Source organism: Balaenoptera borealis (assembly GCF_965194805.1).
Source record: "Balaenoptera borealis genome assembly, chromosome: 6".
Lineage (NCBI taxonomy): Eukaryota > Metazoa > Chordata > Mammalia > Artiodactyla > Balaenopteridae > Balaenoptera > Balaenoptera borealis.
In genome coordinates, this window is record NC_138863.1 from 23375760 (window position 1) to 23399466 (window position 23707).

At 36.1% G+C, this 23707-nt stretch overlaps 1 protein-coding gene across 1 annotated transcript in view; it reads right to left on the reverse strand.

The window, feature by feature from the left end:
- Positions 1–23707, reverse strand: part of SPAG16 (sperm associated antigen 16) — an 868000-nt gene that overhangs the window by 819757 nt on the left and 24536 nt on the right. Inside the window, exons 5-6 of the mRNA XM_082395857.1 lie at positions 13884–14002; positions 7782–7919 (exon numbers count right to left, since the gene is read on the reverse strand). Coding sequence (XP_082251983.1) covers positions 7782–7919; positions 13884–14002 — 257 coding nt within the window. The remainder of the gene's footprint in view (positions 1–7781; positions 7920–13883; positions 14003–23707) is intronic.

A 23707-nucleotide genomic window follows, 5' to 3' on the forward strand; every position in this document is an offset into this window, starting at 1 on the left:
CTGAGTAGAGGTCTTTTGCCTCCTTAGGTAAGTTTATTCCTCAGAATTTTATTATTTTGATGCGATGGTAAATGGAATTGTTTCCTTAATCTCTCTTTCTGATCTTTCATTGTTAGTGTATAGAAATGGAAGAGATTTCTGTGTATTAAAAAAAAATGTACACACTGCTATATTTAAAACGGATAACAAACAAGGACCTACTGCATAACATAGGGAACCCTACTCAATATTATGTAACAACCTAAATGGGAAAAGAATTTGGAAAAGAATAGATACACGTATAACTGAATTACTTTGCTGTAAGCCTGAAACTATCAACTTACAACTTAATCAACTATACTCCAATATAAGATAAAAAGTATTTTAAAAAGCATATTTCTGTGTATTAATTTTGTATCCTGCAACTTTACCAAATTCTTTGATGAGCCTTAGTAGTTTTCTGGTAGCATCTTTAGGATTTTCTATGTATAGTATCATGTCATCTGCAAACAGTAACAGTTTACTTCTTATTTTCCAATTTGGATTCCTTTTATTTCTTTTTCTTCTCCAACAGCCATGGCTAGGACTTCCAAAACTATGTTGAATAAAAGTGGGCAACCTTGTCTTGTTCCTGATCTTAGAGGAAATGCTTTCAGCTTTTCACCACTGAGTATGATGTTAGCTGTAGGTTTGTCATATATGGCCTTTATTATGTTGAAGTAGGTTCCCTCTAAGCCCACTTTCTGGAGAGTTTTTATCATAAATGGGTGTTGAACTTTGTCAAAAGCTTTTTAAAGAGCCAAAATGTTAATAGCACACATTCACATAAGTCCCTCCTATTTTCCAGGCACAGCTACAGGCCCTGGGGATATACTGAGCACAAGACAAGTCCCTATTATATGGAGTTCACAATGTAACAAAAATGTATACATTAGATAATTAGATGTAAAGGACACAAATTTCGAGCTCCTTCACAAATATACAGCATTAACTTAAAGATAACCTAATAACTGGAAAGAGATACCATACAAATAGAAGACTAAAACTTATAAATATATCAATCCTTCCCCCCCAAAAAAGTATGTATGTATAAATATATGTGTACACACACACACACACACATTCTTCCCAAATTGTTATAGATTCAACTCAGTCTTAATTCTAATCCCACCCCTGTCTTTCTATAGAAATTGACAAAGTGATTCTTAAATTTGTATGAAAATGCAAAGGATCTAAGATAGTCAAACTGTCTTTAAAAAAAGAAAAACAGGGCTTCCCTGGTGGCGCAGTGGTTGAGAATCTGCCTGCCAATGCAGGGCACACAGGTTCGAGCTCTGGTCTGGGAAGATCCCACATGCCGTGGAGCACCTGGGCCCGTGAGCCACGATTGCTGAGCCTGTGCATCTGGAGCCTGTGCTCCACAACAAGAGAGGCCGCGACGGTGAGAGGCCTGCGTACCGCGATGAAGAGTGGCCCCCGCCTGCCACAACTAGAGAAAGCCCTCGCACAGAAACGAAGACCCAACACAGCCAAAAATAAATAAATAAATAAATTTAAAAAAAAAAAAAAAGAAAAACAAAGCTGGAAGACTAACTCTATCTGACTTTAAGGACTTAATTAAACTTACGGTAATCAAGAGTGTGGTATTAGTATAAGGATAAGCAAAGAGGCTAATGGAACAGAATAGAGTATAGAAATAGACCCACAATTACAGGGTCAATTGATTTTCAACAAAAATGCCAAAGAAATTCAATGAAGGATGAAAAATCTTTTTAAGAATGGTGCTGGAACAATTGACTATTCCTATAGGAAAGAAAATTAACCTCTAGCTCCTACCTCACACAGTATACAAAAATTAAAGGTAGATCACAGGCTGAAATAAAAATTCTAAATCTTTAAAGGTTTTAGAAGAAAACAGAATATTTCTGTGACCTGGGAGTAGGCAATGGTATCTTAGCCAAAATAGCAAAAGCAATATTGTAAGAAAGATAAATTAGACTTCCTCAAAATTTAAAATTTCTGCTCAGCCAAAGACACCATTAAGAAATTGAAGAATCAAGCCATAAACTGGAAGAAAATATTCACAATATTCTGACAAAGGATTTGTAACCAGAATATATAAAGAACTCTTACAACTCAAAAATAAGACAACTAATTCAACCAAAAACAGGCAAAAGATTTACACAGAAAGCAGGATCAATGAATGGCCAATAAGCACACACACACACACACAAAAAAAATGTTCACAATATCATTAGTTATCAGGAAAATGTATATCAAAACTACAAGAAGCTGCTACCATACAACCACTAAAATGGCTGAAATTTAAAAGACTAACAAAATGCGATGTTGGTGACAATATGGAGCAATTGGAACTCTCATATATTGCTCTTGAGAATGTAAAATGATTCAACTGGAATGTTAGAAAATGGACTAGCAGTTTCTTATACATCTACCCTTCATAAATTCCATTCCTAAGTTTTTATCTAAAAGAAAGAAAGCACATCCTCACAAAAAGACTTGTACACAAATGTTCATAGCAGTATCATTCATAATAACCACAGTTGGAAACAACTCAATAGAAAAAGGGTAAGCAAATTGTGGTAGACACTACACAATAGAGTACTACTTAGCAATAAAAGGGAACAAATTATTGATAAATGCAAAAATCACATATAAATTTTACAGATTTTAGCTGAGTGGAAGATGTCAAACACAAAGAAATGACTATTCTGTGATTCCATTTATGAAGTTCTCAAACTGGCAAAACTAATCTAAGGTGGAAAATAAAATCAGAACAGTGATTGCCAGGGGAGGGGACACAAAAGAAATTCCTGGATAGACGGAAATGTTCTATAGTAACATGAGTATGGAGGTTACAAGACTTCATCTGTTTGTCAAAATTATGTAGCTAAGACTTGTACATTTCAATTTATGTAAATTATAACACAAAAAAAGAACTGTAAAAAATAATATAATAAACAGGATGTGGGGTAGGGTGTGGGTGGAGATAGAAATGAAATAAGAATGGCAGAAAGTTGATAAGTGTTGAAACTGTCTGACAGGCCCAAGAAGTTCATTATTTTATTTTGTTTATTTTCTATATGCTTGGTATTTGTTTAGAATTAAAAAGTTAATATATATAAGCAAATAAATAAATTGCCTTGTACCTGCCTTCTGGAAAAGATGCCACACTTGGGTGTTTATTCAGTGTTACTGCTGCTGCTAATAATAAAGTTGATGAAGATGATAATGCTATTCCACCCACTTAATAATACTGTGTACTAGGTACAGTGCTCATTACACTGTGATGGGTAACACAAGCATAATCTTTGCCTTACAGGAGTATTAAAAAAAAAAGAATAAGGAAATAAAATATATACATATATATCCATAAACTGTAGTGAATGTTCTGAAAGGGAAAAAAATGAGACTGTAATACAGAATACTGATTTAATCCTTACTGAGCACTTACCATGTGATGGATATTGTGCTAAACACTAAAATGATTCCCTCAAGGATAGGTAATGTCACCCCACTTACATATGAGAAAACTGAGAGATAATTATATTCTTATAGCTAACAAATAGCAGACAGTATGCATTTGTGTTGCTCTATCCATAGTATCTGATCCAATATCAATATCTGTCCTGAACCAAAGTTTGACTGGGGTTAGTAAGTAATGCAGAATTTGATAACAGCAGATGTTGTCCTTTCAAGAACCTAACTGTCCCATAAGAAGCCAGTTTGACTTCATTATTACTATGTTGTAACAAGATAAGTCAACCTATAAGAAGGTTATTCAGGATATAATGTTCTCCCTGTTTCCATTATGTCCCCCCATCCAGTCTATTTTCCACACAGGAGCCACCTTACATTATACTTCTCCTCAAAACTATCCATTAGCCTCACCATCCCACTCAAAGGAAAAAAAAGCAAAGTTCTAACAAAGGCCTCTACCACTTACTCCCTGATTCTAGTCACTATGGTCCCCTTGTTCATCCGCTAACAAGCCAAGCTGTCCCCAACATAGGCTCTTTATATTTCCTTTTCCCTCTGCCTGGAATTCCTTTTTCCCAAATTGACACACAGCCTCCTCCTTCAGTTTCGTCAGATATCTGAGAGGACGTCCCTCACTACACTGTATAAAACAGCACCTCATTTATTTCTCTCTCCTTTACTTGTGTTCTTTTTCTGCATGGCGCCTACCACCACCTGATTCAGCACATTCTGTCAACATCCGCATGTAGTTAGTGGTGATCTTACTGCACGGCACAGCCTTAGAGAGCGTAAACAGCATGGATGTGAGCCTATGAGGCAGAAGTAGAGGCAGAACAGCATGTCCTCACAGAAGCTGAGGGAGGACAAGAATGAAACAGGATGCTGTACACCAGAGTAGCATAGGCGGGGCGAAAGCCAGATTACGGGATGTTAAGTACAAGTATTATATACAATGATGATTTTAAGAGTAAGCCATCCAATTGAGAATATTTGCAGTCTATATTCTTAGCAGAAGACATAATATGCTAGTCAAGATACAGAACAAAATCAAGCAAACAGGTTTCTAATTATAAAACCCATAATTGTTTTTATGCACCTCGGACTGAGGTGAATATTGTGGCAGGTCAACTACCAAATAAAACAAGGTTTATGAAATAGTGTCTTAACTGTGAAAGATAACGCTAAGTGATGATTTTTAGTCTTCATTCAACTAACAGTTCTCTGCAAATGTGAGGTCACTTAAATTCTGGACCTATGCATTTAAAATAACAATTGGTCTACATTTCAATATAAAAGTACAGTTATATTCTAATCTTCCAAGAAAGAATGTCAAACTACTACTTATATCATTCCTCTCCAGTGTCTAGTATGTATTGGGTTGGTCAAAAACTTCACTCAGGTTTTGCCATAAGACGTTCTGAATGAACTTTTTGGCCAACTCAATAATATATTTAATGTAACTATAAATCTTTTTAATAATGCTGTTTTTCCCTTAAAAACATCCATAAAGAAATTTTCCAAGCAGTTTTCTCCCAACCTTTTATTTATCAAGATTTAATTGACATGTAACATTCTATCAGTTTCAGGTGTACAACATACTGATTGGATGTTTGTATATATTGCAAAATAATCACAATAAGTCTGGTTAACACCCATCAAGAAACATACAGATACACCATACACCAAATTTTATATTTTAGAAGATAATCTACATTTGCAGCAAATACAGGGAAAGCCTCTGTTCTAAAATTGGCATTGCTTACAGGAGAGAAAGACAATTTCTTTTTTAATTATAGCAATTCAGATATTTTATAGTGAAATATTTGCCCTTTTCATCTCTTCCTTCATGCTTCATCATTGCTGAATTTCAAAAATAATGACATGATAATTTTTTAAAATCTAGGGATGACAGCCTTTAGAGATATTGATAATAATTGCTGACATTTTCACAGCACTTTGTGATTTACACAGCTCTTTAATATAGATTGTCTTATTTAGTTATCACATCACTCCCTAGGAGTTAATAATATTATGCATAATTATTCCCAGTATAACAATAAGGAAACTGAGTTAATAAGTAGCAGAATATTGGAAGCTAGGTATTTGAACTTTAAGTTCAGTACTCTTTCCATGGCAAATCTTCCCTAGATAAATAATAAGCTTACAGCTATATGATTTCACTGATTTTTCTAGATTCATCACTAAATGCTACCAGTTTAATCAAGATAATATATAACACATCTGTAACCTGACTCTTTTTATGTATTAAATATTAATTATTATTAGAAAAGTGTTTGACATCTACATTTATCTTGCTTTAAGAAACAGCCTTAATCCTAAAAAAGAAAACTTTAATGTATATTCCTTAAAGGGAATCCTATGTTTATCACTAATTCCTACTGGGAAAATATCCTCACAAGTCAAATTGAAAAACCTGTGTGATGAAACTTACAGTTTGGGGCAAACTTGTAGCATGACAGAGGTAGTTTTGGGAATTCTTTACAAAATTTCAGTCTCCATTTTCTGGGAATGTATCCAACAAAATTAGGCCACAGGGACATCCTTCATCAAAAGGGGCTGTGAAGCACAATTTGCTTAATATTCATTCAATGATATAAATATTAGGCATTTACTAAGGGTCAAGCAGCTTTCCTTCAAATTTTCCATGTCAGGTAGCTTAAACTAAATAAATATTTTCCTTTTCTAATTTGTATAAGTTTAATTATATCAAGTAAGATAGATTTGAGAGATACCATAAGCCCATTGAAACTAAAACCATATTTTAGTAAATACAGTAAATTTTAAAAACATTTAGTAATCTGATATTTTAGTAAACATGAACAAGAGACAGATTTCATTTGAGTGATATCTGTTTGAATCACGGTTTCTTTTAACATTAAGTTAATAATTTGCATGGGCAACAGTTTATATGGTTTTGATTATAGTTATTAAATATAATATTCAATAAACAACCAGTAATAAAAATGATAATTTCATATCACTGAGGCAAAACTCATTGCAGAAAGAGGCTCTACCTATTCAAAAGAAATTAGCAAACTCAAGCAATAATTCAAAGATCAGGAACTGAAACACTATGCCAGGCAGCACTCTGAAAAATTTGCTGTGTCAAATTCCCAGTGCATCCATTAGGTGTCTATACTAAATCACAGTGAGTGTCAGGGCCAAGAGTGCAAACCACTTCTGAGAAATGGAACTGAGGATAGAGAGGATGCTGGTTCTAGTACTATCATTCTGTGGATCATCATACACTTCCATCTAAAATGTAAAATCCCAAATAGTACGTCCATAGATCATATGAAAGTTGTATAACTTGCAAAATACATTTCTGTAAGTGCACATAATAACTGAATAAACAATCGTACAAATTATCATTTATTTACCACCACCTCTCAAAAGTAGAAGCTTATTTTAAATGTTTCCTTTACCTGGCACAATACAGTCTCGTTTCTTTACATTGAAGTTTTTTACGAAGATCTTAGAAATATTATGTTCCTTTATGGTAGTTCTGTTTATCCAATTTTTGTTTTAATATGATTCTTTAACAGAGAAAGCCCCTCTTCAAATGTTTAATAAAAATTAATGAACAAAGCATAAACTGTCTACTCCATATCTAAGCATTGATTTTTCATCTAACACTGTCTTAGATAAGTATGTTCACCCCAAGTCAACACATTCACATATTTGTCTTTGCCAGGATAACACTGCCCATTTATCTAAATTTGTTTGCCAAAAATTGCATGTCTTTCATTAAGTTAGAAAGAAAGAAACATGCAGAGATATTTGGTTTCTGTTAAGTTTCTCTTCTGTGCATAAATTCATGCTAGGAAATTACAAAATAACAGTTTTCTTCGGGCAACTTTCAAATACTGAAATTGCTCTACTAAGAATACACTAGCTCCTTCCTTCCTCTAGCTTTCTATAATTTTATTATTATTTCAGAAATTAGCTTAACCTCACAGGGGAAGATTTCCACAAGTCATGATAAGACTATCAAAATACATAAGGAAGCGAATGTTACATAACGAATTAACAACCTCCTGCACAACCCCCGGCATTCCACTCTTGTTGGTGAATTACAGTTGTGAGTGTTCTGCTCATCTGTTCAATTAATTTGCTGGTGAAGCCTTTCATATTCTTTCCAACTAGAATTGACATATAATTCATTTCTCCAGAGTTAAAGCTCTGTTGCATTAACCACCATCCACCTATTAGCTAATTCAATGCCTTACTTTTATTTAGTCCAAAATAAAAAAAAAAAAAGTCATTAAAAAATAACATACTCAGCTGCTTGTTTATAGTGCTTCAAGTCTTTCTTCAAAATTTTGTTCTCATTTTCTAAAAGCATATTCTGGGTGTAGACATCTGGAACATGCCCACCACCTCTAAGTTCAGTTACTCCCTTCTGTATTAACTCATACCTAGGATAAAATCAAACAAAAGACTTTATATTGTTTCTTTCTACTACATTGGCTTAATTTATGTACATTTCAAAAAGTTAAATCACTTTTTAAAATCTTATTTATTTATTTTTGGCTGCATCGGGTCTTCGTTGCTACACATGGGCTTTCTCCAGTTGCGAAAAGCGGGGGCTACTCTTCGTTGTGGTGCGCGGGCTTCTCATTGTGGTGGCTTCTCTTGCTGCTCTTGTTGCGGAACACGGGCTTCAGGCACGTGGGCTTCAGCAGTTGCGGCGCTCGGGCTTAGCTGCTCCACAGCATGTGGGATCTTCCCGGACCAGAGCTCGAACCCGTGTCTCCTGCATTGGCAGGTGGATTCTTAACCACTGCGTCACCAGGGAAGCCCAAAAAGTTAAGTCTTAGGGAATGCTTATAGTGATAAGTTTCAATATAACTTTTTAAATTTAAAATGTCAATATTCGTGAGATATTTTTAAAATAAAATATTAATGAATTGCTAAGTACTAATATCATCATGGTGCATAAAATATAACTGAACATCTCCTATGCTCCAGGCACTAGTCCAGACACTGGTGAAATTAACAAAAATGTCCAAGTCCCTACCTATCTAATGGAGTTTCCATTCTAGTGTGGATGGTGATATATTCTATGAAGTAAAATAAAGCAAGATAAGAGAAACAGAGAGACTGAAGTAGAGAATGATGGGGGGGTGTTTGTGATACTTTATATAAGGTGGCCAGAGAAAGTATAACTGACAAAGTGATATTTGAGCAAGGAACTGAAGGAAATGAGAGACTAAGCCATGTGGATATGTGGGAGAAGAGCATTCTTGGCTGATAGAAAAGTAAATATAAAGGCCCTGAGACAGGAGGTGTTTGACATATACAATATAAAGCAAAAAGCCAGTACATCTGTAGTATTTGGAAACGGAGCCAACTAAGTGAGCAGGAAAGAGAATGGTGACAGATAAGTCAGGAAGACAGCAGGGAGCCAAAAAGAGGAATGTGATTTTACTCTGAATCAGAAGCCATCGGAATGCTTTAAGAGACAAGTGACGCTGATCAGATTTATGTTTTAAAAGGATTAGTCTGGCATCTGTTTGAAGAAACTGACTCTAGAGAAGCAAGAGTAGAACCAGAGAGTCTAGTTAGGAGGCTGCTGCAATAGTTCAGGAGAGAGAGATTGGTGGCTTAGACAAAGCTGGTAACAGTAAAGATTGTGAGGAATGGGTATCTTCTGGACATGCTGTAAAGGTGGAGCCAACAGGGTTCTCCTACAGATCAGATGTCAGGTGTTGGTTAAAAAAGAAAAGTCAAGGATGACTCCAAGGATTTTAGCTGAGCAACAGACAGATATTTAGTGAAGGGGGGACAAATGCAGTAGGAATTGGTGCTTAGAGAAATCAAGGAACTGTTTCTATCCATGTTAAATGCAATATGTCTGCTGGGCAATTAAGTGAAAATGAACATTATAAGTACATGTCCAGAGTTCAGGGGAAAAGTTAGGACATGCAGTTTAAATCTGGGAATGATCAGTAAATAGATACACTTCCAAGTCACAAGATTGGATGAGGCCAGTTAGGAAGTGAATGTAAAGAGAGAAGTGAGGAAGACCTAGGACTGTTTCAAGATTGGGAAGAGAAGGAAATACTACCAAACAGAGACTAAGAAAGAGAGGGGGCAGTGAAGTAGTGAAAGAATAGAAGAGTGCTTGGGTCAGGGACCAAGTGAAGAAAGTGTTGCAAGAAATAAGAAATGGGTAACAGTGACAAATGATGCAAGGAGAAGGAATAGGAGGAGTACGGAGGATCGATCACTGAATTTGGTAACGTGAAGTCACTGGAAAAAGTTTCAGTAGAGTCATGGAGGTGAAAGTGGAACTAGAGTAGGAATGAGAGAGTAGGAAATGAGGAAGTAGCAACAAACTCTTTCAAGGAGATAAGCTACAAAGCAGAGCCCAGGAAATCAAGATGAACCTAGAAGAGAAAGTGGAGTCCAGGGTGTTTTGTTTTCTTCTATTTGTTAATATATGACATATTATTGTACATCTCTATGCTTATGTGAGTGATTCAGCAGAGAAGGAAAAAGTTTACAGTGCAGGAAAGAGAGGGGACAATTGCAGGAGTCATGTGCTTGAGTAGGTGAGAGGAGCTGGGATCCAGTAGAGGAGAGCTGGCCTCAGATGACCGTGTATATGGCTCAGCCGCTGTGACAGGAGAGAGGGAGAATGCTGACAACAGAGGTGACAGGTTAGTAGAGAGGAAGCAAGAGTTGTGGAACTTCCATTTTCTCAGTGAAGTAAGAAGGAACATCAGAAAATCATTTATAAATCTGTAAATAAGTACAATTTTGATCATTATATGTAGCAATTAATAAAGTTAAATAAAAAACAACCAGAGCGGGCTTCCCTGGTGGCTCAGTGGTTGAGAGTCTGCCTGCCAGTGCAGGGGACGCGGGTTCAAGCCCTGGTCTGGGAGGATCCCACATGCCACGGAGCAACTAGGCCCGTGAGCCACAAGTACTGAGCCTGCGCGTCTGGAGCCTGTGCTCCGCAACAAGAGAGGCCGCGATAGTGAGAGGCCCGCGTACCGCGATGAAGAGTGGCCCCCGCTCACCGCAACTAGAGAAAGCCCTACGCACAGAAATGAAGACCCAACACAGCCAATAAATAAATAAATAAATAAATAAAATTAAAAAAAAAAAAACAACCAGAGCATAGAAAAACATTTCAAGTAATATAGTTATTAACAAAGAAATCCCTACAAAGCTTGCTATAGATGAGCTAAATATTAGTTTAAAAACGTTTAATTTTCAGCATTTTCATATTTTAAATCTTTATTAATATATTACACATTAGTAGTCATATGTTTTGTGTTATATATATATCTTATCTGATACCAAAAAATAGCAAGAAAACTCCTGTAAAATATCCAAAAGTTTAAGATAATTGAATCAATATTAAATGATATTTGCCACAACTTACAAAACAACAAATAAATAACCATTTAAGCATAAAATCACTTTTCTATGCATATTTGGAATGTGGTTTATACTTATCTCAAAAGAGAAGACATAAGGATTGACTGAAGTATTGGACCATAAAGTTTTTCTGACCATAAAATTGGTTTTCAGCAACTTGCTTTATTTGCAGTTATATAATGCAGAATATAATGCAGAAAAAAAATCACTAAAGAAATTATTTCAAGGAGAAAAAAAAGTGATATGAAGGCCACTAAAATAAATGCTATGTAAATAAATTAATATGTGGTAAAAGTTGCAACTGAACTACCCACATTTGAGTAATTATGTATTATGCCAAATTTTATTGGCTAAAAGCAGCAATATTTACCCTTTTGTGAAAATTAAAGGAATATACTAATTTATAATTTCTTCTAAAATTAAGAAAAAATTAAAATAGCAATTAAATATTATAAATAATTGCACTATTACATTTAATGGCATTTTTACTACCATCCAAACTTCAGTAGAATGGTAGGGACAGAAGCCAAACTGGAGAGAACCAAGGATGTAAAACAGTAAAGAAAGAGAGAAAATAAAGAGCCTGTTTTCAAAACATTTGGCTGTAAAGGGAAGAAGAGTTGGAATGAGTTGGAGATAATAAGAGGAAAAGGCAAAGAGCAAGAATGTACATTTCGCGTGAGTCCTGACCTTGTTAACAGCCAGCAAAACAATCCAGTGGAGGAAAGGAGATGGTTGACATATGCTCGGTAAGGGTACATAAAATGCACTACCATAATTCTCCATGTTAATCCTTTCTTTAATTTTCCCCCAGAGAAATTATAATTGTCCACAGAGCACTTCTAAAGGGTCATAAAAATATCATTGACTAAACCCACAGTGCAGACTTTTTGTGGTTCATAGAATATTATGAATATGTATAATCTTTTCTGTGTGGGTTAACGGTCAGAAAATAAATATTTAGAATTTGGAGAAAAAAAAAAGGTTTCTGGGCCATATGGTCTCTGCTGTGACTAACTAACTTTGCCATTATACGTAATAGTGTGAAAGCAACCACAGACAAATAGACAATACCTAAAAGATAGGTCATGGCTGTGTTCCAATAAAATTTTATTTACCAAAACAGGAGGCATGTTAGATTTGGCCCCAGAGCCTTAGTTTGCTGACCCCAGATTCAATGGATTTACTGCAATTACTGTTTGAAGAATGAAAGAACATAAGTCAAATTTTACTGCCCAGATTTTTTGGTTTTTGGAGTTTTTGTTTGTTTGTTTGTTTTTTGTGGGTTTTTTTTTTTTTTTTACAAACCAAAAATAGAGAAACCTTGTTTCACCACCTTTTATAAAATTAAATGAATTTACAGCAATGATATATTACAAATGTTTTTCTCTATAATAAGAAATTATAAAAATAATATATATAATATTCCTACAGTCTTACTATGCATAATAAGTAATGGTTTCTGATCAAAGTAAAAAATGTTTCATTTGAAATAAAAATATCCAATACAGTATAATCTCATTACAAATAATTTGTAATCTCATTACAAACTGGCGGCTAGGGATAAGAATAAAATAATTTGAACCACAGTATTACTAAGCCCATATAATGAAGAGATATTTATACAAATTTTACATTATGATTGTAATATTATGGTAAATGGAATGCTTACTTAGGGGTTCTATAAATCTTAATACTACTGTACTTTTCTGAAATTTCATCTCAATTGAAATTGCTAAATCTAAAAGGATAATATGGCAACAAGCACCTAATTAAGAGCATACTTGGTCCCAGATTTCTCCAAGGGGATCATTTCACACTTTGGACTGGCCAAACATGTAAGCACTACATGTCCTAACGCATATCTTTAGAAGAAAAAAAGGAAACTGAACCGCATTAATCTTTCATTAGTACTGCAAATTAACCATCTACCTACTTTTATAAAAATGTATTTTCTAATACATTTATAATTATTTCTTAGGGACATTTTTATAAAAATTATTCACACAACTTCCAGATTTAATAGGAAGAGTATTATTTTTCTACCATCAAACTTGCTCTTTTTCCTAAACCGTATTAATCAAAAATGGTTCTCCTAGTTAAATTTATTAACATTAGACATGCAATTTGAAATAATGAAACTGATTTCTTCTATGTGCATGGTCTCTGTAGATGAGTACGAAAAAAAGCAGAATATAAAAATTAAATCAAAGTTGGATTAGTAGAAATTACAAATTGCACCTATATTTAAAATTAGGATTGAACTCCAAAACACTATAAACAACTTTATATATCATATTATTCCTTCTTTCTATAATATCAATGGCTTTTTAAAATCAAACATTTTATTATCCAATTATTTAATAATATTTTGTTAACAAATGTTAGGACTCTGAAAACGTGCCTGGTGACATTACCACTACAGCAAAGGAATAAAGACAGTATGCCTGCTGATTTTCATAACCAATAAGTTATTAAATTTTCAATTATAACAAGAAAAAGGTATCATTTGACAATGTAATTCCACTTACTTCTAAATGAAGGGATATTTGTAGAAAAAAAATTAGTTGTGTGAGTAGAGAAAAGCAGGCCATTACACTCTAAGTAAAACAAGCAAAGTAGTACTGTTAGTAGGATGTCTTAATACAGGAAATTATACCCTTATAATTATTCTAAAGGCATTTTTAAAATATTTTATCAAATAGCTTCATATTATATAACTACAGGAGACATTCCATTTTATTGATTCTTGAAAATCACCTAAATTTGTATATTTAGAAAAGATATTTATTAAAAATTTCTTTGAAATTGATATCCTGATTGTGTGTGTATGTGTGTTGTGGTTTCAGTGGCGGTGATGGGAAAAGTTTCTATCCAGTTCATTCATTTTACATAAGCCGAGTCACTCAAAGTCTTTTAAGATGATTAAAAGTACACATGTTAAATAATGTTAGTATTTCTAGAGAACTATTTACTTAATTGTTTACCATTCAGATTGAAAGCAATCAAGAGTTCTGGTCATTCCCATTTTGATCAGGAAATTGCAGAGAAAGTCTTCTATTGCTTCAGGTACTGCGTGCTTTGAAGAAAGGACTGTTTTCTGCTCCTAAAATTTAAATGTGTAATTATTTATTTTGAAAATATCAAAGCTTTGATTAATTGTACACATAGGTTTTACATTGATTTATTCATTCATTCACTTTTTAAAGAATTTTGTTGAATGTTATGTCCAGGAACTATTTTAATCACTAGGGATAAAGCAGTGATGAAAACAGACAAGACTCAGTCCTCATAACTAAAAGTCAAGAATATGGGGACAGAAAATGAATAACTAAATTAAAAATATATAGTATGGTAGATGGTACTAAGTGCCTGTGGGTACAAACAGAGGGTTGAAGCGAGGGAAAGCCAGGTAGGGAGCAGATATGTGTGTGGAGCTGGGCTGCTATGCACACAGGGTGATGAAGGAAGATTTCATTGAGAAAGCAGCATCTGAACATAAATCTAGAGAAGAGGTAGAGTCATGTTCCAGATACAGCATTAGCAAGTACAAAGGCAGGCAAGACTGTGATTGGATTGTTTGGAAAACAATAAGGAGGTCAGCTTGCCCTAACAATAGTATATAACAAATTTTAAAAAAGAAAAAAATATGTATAGATCATTTAATTCTTTTAATTATTATCATTATAAAAAGAAATGTGGTTTGGGTGCCTTGATTTCTAGAAACACTATGGAAGAAATTATGTGCAATAGAGGGCTCTTGTACTACTATTTCATAATGGAAATAAATAAGTCTATCAACTAGATTAGGGGTCAGCTAACTGTTCTCATAAACAAAGTGTATTAGAACCCCACCATGCCCACTTATTTACATATTGTCTATGGCTGTTTTTGCACTACAGTTGAGCAGTTGCAACAGAGGCCTTATGCCCTTCAAAACTCAAAATATTTTCTATTTGACCCTTGAGAGAACAAGTTTAGAGATCCTTAAACTAGAGAAATGGAGATATTTCAGCAAGTGAGATATGAAATTAGGACAGTCATAACAACAACCATATCACATATCACTGTATAAAATAAATCTAGTAATGGGTAGATTCTTAATATCAACAGCATCATTGTCTCCAAAGTACATTCATTTTCTTCGCATTGGTAAGAACTCAGTAATCTCACTGCAGAATATTTGGATAGTCAGATCTATTTTCACCTACAGAAACCCAGCAATGGACTTTCCTTCCTACTTCCCCTTCCCAACTTGGTAATGGTTACAGACCAGGTTACAAAGAATGCACACAATGGTTACACAGAAATGCACTGAAGAAAGAGAATCTTTCTTGCTACAAAAAGTCCTTTAAAAGTTCTATAAATACTTTAATGCTGATGTTAATTACTAGTGGCTATTATGACAATCAAAATAGTGATGAGTTTAAGCAAATTTAGGGGGCTACAGAATGACAGAATGACAAATGACGGGGTTTTAAAATAAATTTTTTTTAAAGCTCATGCAGAATAACTTCAAATCTCTTTCCTAAGATCATTAAAAAAGATATCAGATAACAATGACGATAATGTGTAGGACCCTATATCAAACATCATGGGAGACGCCAAGGTAGCAGAGTACAGCATGCCTGTCATCCATCAAGTTGTTGAATTGTGGTAGAAGATTTTATATTTATAACTGTTAGGTAAGGGCATAATACAGCTCAAAGCAAACATTCATTATACTTAATAAATGCTACCTTTGATTTTGGGTCAGTAAATTTGAACATGATATTTTAAGATGAGAAGGATGATAGTTGAAGGAATCAGGAACACAGGAGAAAAGGGAAGACAGACTGTACCTACTCTAGTTTCTAAAGATGCCTATGGACTGCTTGCTTACAAGATGCTGTGTGTATGGTTGCAACACACAAGATTCCTGCCTTCTCAAATAAATGTTTTCTCTTCCTGAACGCATCTTATACACACACCTTGAAACATCCAAAACAGAAATCCAACCACTTTAAACTGCCATAGTTCTTACTTATACATTGAGATTTATAATCCTGACAATATATTTATGTATCTATAGTCCTTCAGCATTACACACCACACACACACACGTATCAAGCTGTAATGTGATCATAAATGTCTCTATCTTTACAAATAATATTAACTTAACATATATTTGCTGAACATCACCCATATGCCAGGCACTGTGTGAAAAGTGCTAGGAATTAAATATGAATAAGACACCGTCCCTGTCTCAAGGAATTGAAAGACCAGTTGAGTAAAAAACAAAACATGTAAGCAAATAACAGTATAGAAGCTCTACTATTTGTGATTAGTTTTGATTATAAAAGCCTGTTTATAAGTCTACACAGAACATCATACATACAGCCAATAGGTACATTTACGTAATTTTAAGTTGCATTTTTATCTCAATTATACAATATATACAACTCTCATTACAGCTTTAAAACAGATTTAATGATGGTGTTAATAAAGCACCTCAGAATAAGGACAAAAAGAGCTAAGGCTCTAAAAACTAGCAAATATGCCTCACTTTACAAAATGCTGAATTATTAAAAAATCCATCCACATGTGACCCAGAAATCTGTTGGATACAAAAGTGACTCTAGCATGTTGCTTAGTTTTCTCTATGAAAGTTATAAAGATGAAATTTTCTAATTAGAGAGGTTTCTAAACAGTGTCCCGTGTGAAAAAATAGAGATCATCTTGGTAAAGTGACAGATAAAGGTGGAAAGTATTTCACTTGTGTTGGGTAGGTACATGAAGGCTTTGTTAAGAAAGACTCTTAAGTTGGAATTTATAGAAGAAGAGGAAGTTCAATGGGTGAAGAAGGATGGAAGGAAATTCAAGGCAAGAAAAACATCAGAGGCAAAGACAAGGAACGAGAGTTCAGTCCGCTCAAGCTCAAGGTCTTATGGAGAAAGGACCAAAGAGAAAGTTGGAAAGCCAGACAGAAAGCACATCAAGAAGGTCAAGGCAGATGGAAGGATGGAGACATTGGTGATTTAAGTAGAGGAGTGATAAATTCAAGTTTGTGTTTAAAACCTCCCTTACATGGAAGTAGAAGGAGGCACAGTATCAGCAGCATGACAGTAGCTCTGATGAGAGAAGACAGAAGGTGAATCTGAGAGAAACTAAGTAAGGGATGAAAGCGAAGAGAAGGATATGAGATATGTTGAGAACAAAATCAGACAGGATTTCTTATATTGAATAGCAAAGAATTACTGGACCATATATCAAAACTGTCTTGATATAGTTTGAACTATTCCAGTCAGTGAGTTTCTTTGAAAACAGTTTTTTTGACTCCTGAGAATCAACTCTAATTCAAATTAAGTCAAAGATACTAGTTTGGAGAATCTACAGACAAGGCTCGGGGTACAAGTAGCCTGGTTCTTTAACTGAAATTAAATGTGTACATCTAGGGACTAGGAACTCAACAATGACAAACAGCTCTTTTTATTGTGATTTAATCATTGAACCTATAAAAGTAATGAAAATTATTTTATGTATTTATTTCATTAGCATTTATGATATGTAACATTTAAAATGAACTTTAATGAAACCAAATCCTAAATAAAAGGAGGAGACCTTCAAGATGGCAGAAGAGTAAGACGTGGAGATCACCTTCCTCCCCACAAATACATCGGAAATACATCTACATGTGGAACAACTCCTGCAGAACACCTACTGAACGCTGGCAGAAGACCTCAGACTTCCCAAAAGACAAGAAACTCCCCACGTACCTGGGTAGGGAAAAAGAAAAAAGAAAAAACACAGACAAAGAACAGGGACAGGACCTGCAGCAGTGGGAGGGAGCTGTGAAGGAGGAAAGGTTTCCACACACTGGGAAGCCCCTTCGCGGGCGGAGACTGCGGGTGGCGGAGGGGGGAAGCTTCGGAGCCACGGAGGAGAGCGCAGCAACAGGGGTGCGGAGGGCAAAGCGGAGAGATTCCCGCACAGAGGATCGGTGCCGACCAGCACTCACCAGCCCGAAAGGCTTGTCTGCTCAGCCGCCGGGGCAGGCGGGGGCTGGGAGCTGAGGCTTGGGCTTCGGAGGTCGGATCCCAGGGAGAGGACTGGGGTTGGTGGCGTGAACACAGCCTGGAGGGGTTAGCGCATCACGGCTAGCCATGAGGGAGTCCGGGAAAGTCTGGAGCTGCCAAAGAGGCAAGAGACTTTTTCTTGCCTCTTTGTTTCCTGGGGCACAAGGAGAGGGGATTAAGAGCGCTGCTTAAAGAAGCTCCAGAGATGGGTGCGAGCCACGGCTATCAGTGTGGACACCAGAGACGGGCATGAGACGCTAAGGCTGCTGCAGCGACCAAGAAGCCTGTGTGCAAGCACAGGTCACTCTCCACACCGCCCCCCCACCGGGAGCCTGTGCAGCCACCACTGCCAGGGTCCTGTGACAGGGACAACTTCCCCAGGAGAACACAGGGTGCACCTCAGGCTGTTGCAACTGGCCTCTGCCGCCGCAGGCTGGCCCCGCATTCCGAACCCCTCCCTTCCCCCTGGCCTTAGTGAGCCAGAGCCTCTGAAGCAGCTGCTCCTTTAACCCAGTCCTGTCTGAGCGGCAACAGACGCCCTCAGGTGACCTACACACAGAGGCAGGGCCAAATCCAAAGCTGAACCCCGGGAGCTGTGCGAACAAAGAAGAGAAAGGGAAATCTCTCCCAGCAGCCTCAGGAGCAGCGGATTAAATCTCCACAATCAACTTGATGCACCCTGCATCTGTGGAATACCTGAATAGACAACGAATCATCCCAAAATTGAGGTGGTGGACTTTGGGAGCAACAATATATATATTTTTTTCCTTTTTTGCTTTTTGTGACTGTGTATGTGTATGCTTCTTTGCATGATTTTGTCTGTATAGCTTTGCTTTTACCATTTGTCCTAGGGTTCTGTCTGTCTTTTTTTTTTTTTTTTTTTAGTATAGTTTTGAGTACTTGTTATCATTGGTGGATTTGTTTTTTGGTTTGGTTGCTCTCTTCTTTCTTTCTTTCTTTTCTTTTTCCTTTTTTTATTACTTTTTAAATTTATTTTCAATACTTATTATTTTTAAAACTTTATTTTTTTATTTCTTTCTTTCTTTCATTTATTCTCCCTTTTCCTCTAAGCCATGTGGCTGACAGGGTCTTGGTGCACCAGCCGGGTATCAGGCCTGTGCCTCTGAGGTGGGAGAGCCGAGTTCAGGACATTGATCCACCAGAGACCCGCCCGGCCCCACGTAATATCAAATGGCAAAAGCTCTCCCAGAGACCTCCATCTCAATATTAAGACCCAGCTCCACCCAACGACCAGCAAGCTACAGTGCTGGACACCCTATGCCAAACAACTAGCAAGACAGGAACACAACCCCACCCAAAAGCAGAGAGGCTGCTGAAAATCATAACAAGGTCACAAACACCCCAAAACACACCACGAGACGTGGTCCTGCCCACCAGAAACACAAGATCCAGCCTCATCTACCAGAACACAGGCACTACTCCCCTCCACCAGGAAGCCTACACAACCCACTGAACCAACCTTAGCCACTGGGGGCAGACACGAAGAACAACGGGAACTACAAACCTGCAGCCTACGAAAAGGAGACCCCTAACACAGTAAGTTAAGCAAAATGAGAAGACAGAGAAACACACAGAAGATGAAGGAGCAAGGTAAAAACCCACCAGACCAAACAAATGAAGAGGACATAGCCAGTCTGCCTGAAAAAGAATTCATAGTAATGATAGTAAAGGTGATCCAAAATCTTGGAAATAGAATGAAGAAAATACAAAAAACGTTTAACAAGGACCTAGAAGAACTAAAGAGCAAACAAAAAATGATGAACAACACAATAAATGAAATTAAAAATTCTCAAGGAGGAATCAATAGCAGAATACCTGAGGCAGAAGAACAGATAAGTGACCTGGAAGATAAAATAGTGGAAATAACTACTGCAGAGCAGAATAAAGAAAAAAGAATGAAAAGAATTGAGGACAGTCTCAGAGAAATCTGGGACAACATTAAACAAACCAAGATTCAAATTATAGGGGTCGCAGAAGAAGAAGTGAAAAAGAAAGGGACTGAGAAAATATTTGAGGAAATTATAGTTGTAAACTTCCCTAATACGGGAAAGGAATAGTCAACCAACTCCAGGAAGTGCAGAGAGTCCCATATAGGATAAAAACAAGGAAAAACATGCCAAGACACATATTAATCAAACTATCAAAACATAAATACAAAGAAAGAATATGAAAAGCAGCAAGGGAAAAACAACAAATATCATACAAGGGAATCCCCATAAGGTTAACAGCTGATCTTTCAGCAGAAACTCTGCAAGGCAGAAGGGTGTGGCAGGACATATTTTAAGTGATGAAAGGGAAAAACCTACAACCAAGATTACTCTACCCAGAAAGGTTCTCATTCACATTCGACGGAGAAATTAAAACCTTTACAGACAAGCAAAAGGTAAGAGAATTCAGCACCACCAAACCAGCTTTACAACAAATGCTAAAGGAACTCCTCTATGCAGGAAACACAAGAGAAGAAAAGACCTACAAAAACAAACCCAAAACAATTAAGAAAATGATAATAGGAACATACAAATCGATAACAACCTTAAATGTAAATGGATTAAATGCTCCAACCAAAAGACATAGACTGTCTGAATGGATATAAAAACAAGACACGTATATATGCTGTCTACAAAAGACCGACTTCAGAGCTAGGGACACATACAGACTGAAAGTGAGAGGATGGAAAAAGAAATTCCATGCAAATGGAAATCAAAAGAAAGCTGGAGTAGAGTAGCAATTCTCATATCAGACAATATAGACTTTAAAATAAAGACTATTACAAGAGACAAAGAAGGACACTACATAATGATCAAGGGATCAATCCAAGAAGAAGATATAACAATTGTAAATATTTATGCACCCAACATAGGAGCACCTCAATACATAAGGCAAATGCTAACAGCCATAAAAGGGGAAATGGACATTAACACAGTCATAGTAGGGAACTTTAACACCTCACCTTCACCAGTGGACAGATCATCCAAAATGAAAATAAATAAGGAGACACAAGCTTTAAATGATACATTAAACAAGAGGGACTTAACTGACATTTATAGGACATTCCATCCAAAAATAACAGAATACACTTTCTTCTCAAGTGCTCATGGAACATTCTCCAGGATAGATCATATCCTGGGTCACAAATCAAGCCTTGGTAAATTTAAGAAAATTGAAATCATATCAAGTATCTTTTCCGACCACAACGCTATGAGACTAGATTATCAATTACAGGAAAAAATCTGTAAAAAATACAAACACATGGAGGCTAAACAAGACACTATTTAATAACCAAGAGATCCCTGAAGAAGTCAAAGACAAAATCAAAAAATACCTAGAAACAAATGACAATGAAAATACGACGACCCAAAACCTATAGGATGCAGCAAAAGCAGTTCTAAGAGGGAAGTTTATAGCAATAAAATCCTACCTCAAGAAACAAGAAACATCTCAAATAAACAACCTAAGCTTACACCTAAAGCAATTAGAGAAAGAAGAACAAAAAAACCCCAAAGTTAGCAGAAGGAAAGAAATCATAAGATCAGATCAGAAATAAATGAAAATGAAATGAAGGAAACAGTAGCTAAGATCAATAAAACTAAAAGCTGGTTCTTTGAGAAGATAAACAAAATTGATAAACCACTAGCCACACTCATCAAGATAAAAAGGGAGAAGACTCAAATCAACTGAAATAGAAATGAAAAAGGAGAAATAACAGCTAACACTGCAGAAATACAAAGGATCATGAGAGATTACTACAAGCAACTACATGCCAATAAAATGGACAACCTGGAAGAAATGGACAATTCTTAGAAAAGCACAACCTCCCGAACCTGAACCAGGATGAAATAGAAAATATAAACAGACCAATTACAAGCACTGAAATTGAGACTGTGATTAAAAATCTTCCAACAAACAAAAGCCCAGGACCAAATGGCTTCACAGGCGAATTCTATCAAACATTTAGAGAAGAGCTAACACCTATCCTTCTCAAACTCTTCCAAAATACAGCAGAGAGAGGAACACTCCCCAACTCATTCTACAAGCCCACCATCAAAACCAGATACCAAAACCAGACAAAGATGTCACAAAGAAAGAAAACTACAGGCCAATTTCACTGATGAACATAGATGCAAAAATCCTCAACAAAATGCTAGCAAACAGAATTCAGAATGTACTACAAAGTTACACTAATCAAGGCAGTATGGTACTTGCACAAAAACAGAAATATAGATCAATGGAACAGGATAGAAAGCCGAGAGATAAACCTACGCACATATGGTCACCTTATTTTTGATAAAGGAGGCAAGAATATACAATGAAGAAAAGACAGCCTCTTCAATAAGTGGTGCTGGGAAAACTGGACAGCCACATGTAAAAGAATGAAATTAGAAAACTCCCCAGCACCATACACAAAAATAAACTCAAAATGGATTAAAGACCTAAATGTAAGGCCAGACACTATAAAACTCTTAGAGGAAAACATAGGCAGAACACTCTATGACATAAATGACAGCAAGATTCTTTTTGATCCACCTCCTAGAGAAATGGAAATAAAAACAAAAAATAAACAAATGGGACCTAATGAAACTTAAAAGCTTTTGCACAGCAAAGGAAACCATAAACAAGATGAAAAGACAACCCTCAGAATGGGAGAAAATATTTGCAAAGGAAGCAACTGACAAAGGATTAATCTCCAATATTTACAAGCAGCTCAATATCAAAAAAACAAACAACCCAATCCAAAAATGGGCAGAAGACCTAAATAGACATTTCTCCAAAGAAGATATACAGATTGCCAACAAACACATGAAAGTATACTCAATATCACTTATCTTTAGAGAAATGCAAATCAAAACTACAATGAGGTATCACCTCACACCGGTCAGAATGGCCATCATCAAAAAATCTACAAACAATAAATGCTGGAGAGGGTGTGGAGAAAAGGGAACCCTCTTGCACTGTTGGTGGGAATGGAAATTGATACAGCCACTATGGAGAACAGTATGGAGGTTTCTTTAAAAACTAAAAATAGAACTACCATATGACCCAGCTATCCCACTACTGGGCATATACCCTGAGAAAACCATAATTCAAAAAGAGTCATGTACCACAATGTTCATTGCAGCTCTATTTGCAATTGCCAGGACATGGAAGCAACCTAAGTGTCCATCATCAGATGAATGGATAAAGAAGGTGTGGCACATATATACAATGGAATATTACTCAGCCATAAAAAGAAACGAAACTGAGTTATTTGTAGTGAGGTGGATGAACCTAGAGTCTGTCATACAGGGTGAAGTAAGTCAGAAAGCAAAAAACAAACAACGTATGCTAACACATATATATGGAATCTAAAAAAAAAAAAAAAAAAATGGTTCTGAAGAACCTAGGCGCAGGAAAGGAATAAAGACGGAGACGTAGAGAATGGACTTGAGGACACGGGGAGGGGGAAGGGTAAGCTGGGACAAAGTGACAGAGTGGTATGGACTTATATATAGTACCAAATGTAAAATAGGTAGCTAGTGAGAACCACCCGCATAGCACAGGGAGATCAGCTTGGTGCTTTGTGACCACCTAGAGGGGTGGGACAGGGAGGATGGGAGGGAGACACAAGAGGGAGGAGATATGGGGATATATGTATATGTATAGCTGATTCACTTTGTTATAAAGCAGAAACTAACACACCACTGTAAAGCAATTATACTCCAATAAAGATGTTAAAAATAAATAAATAAATGAAAGGA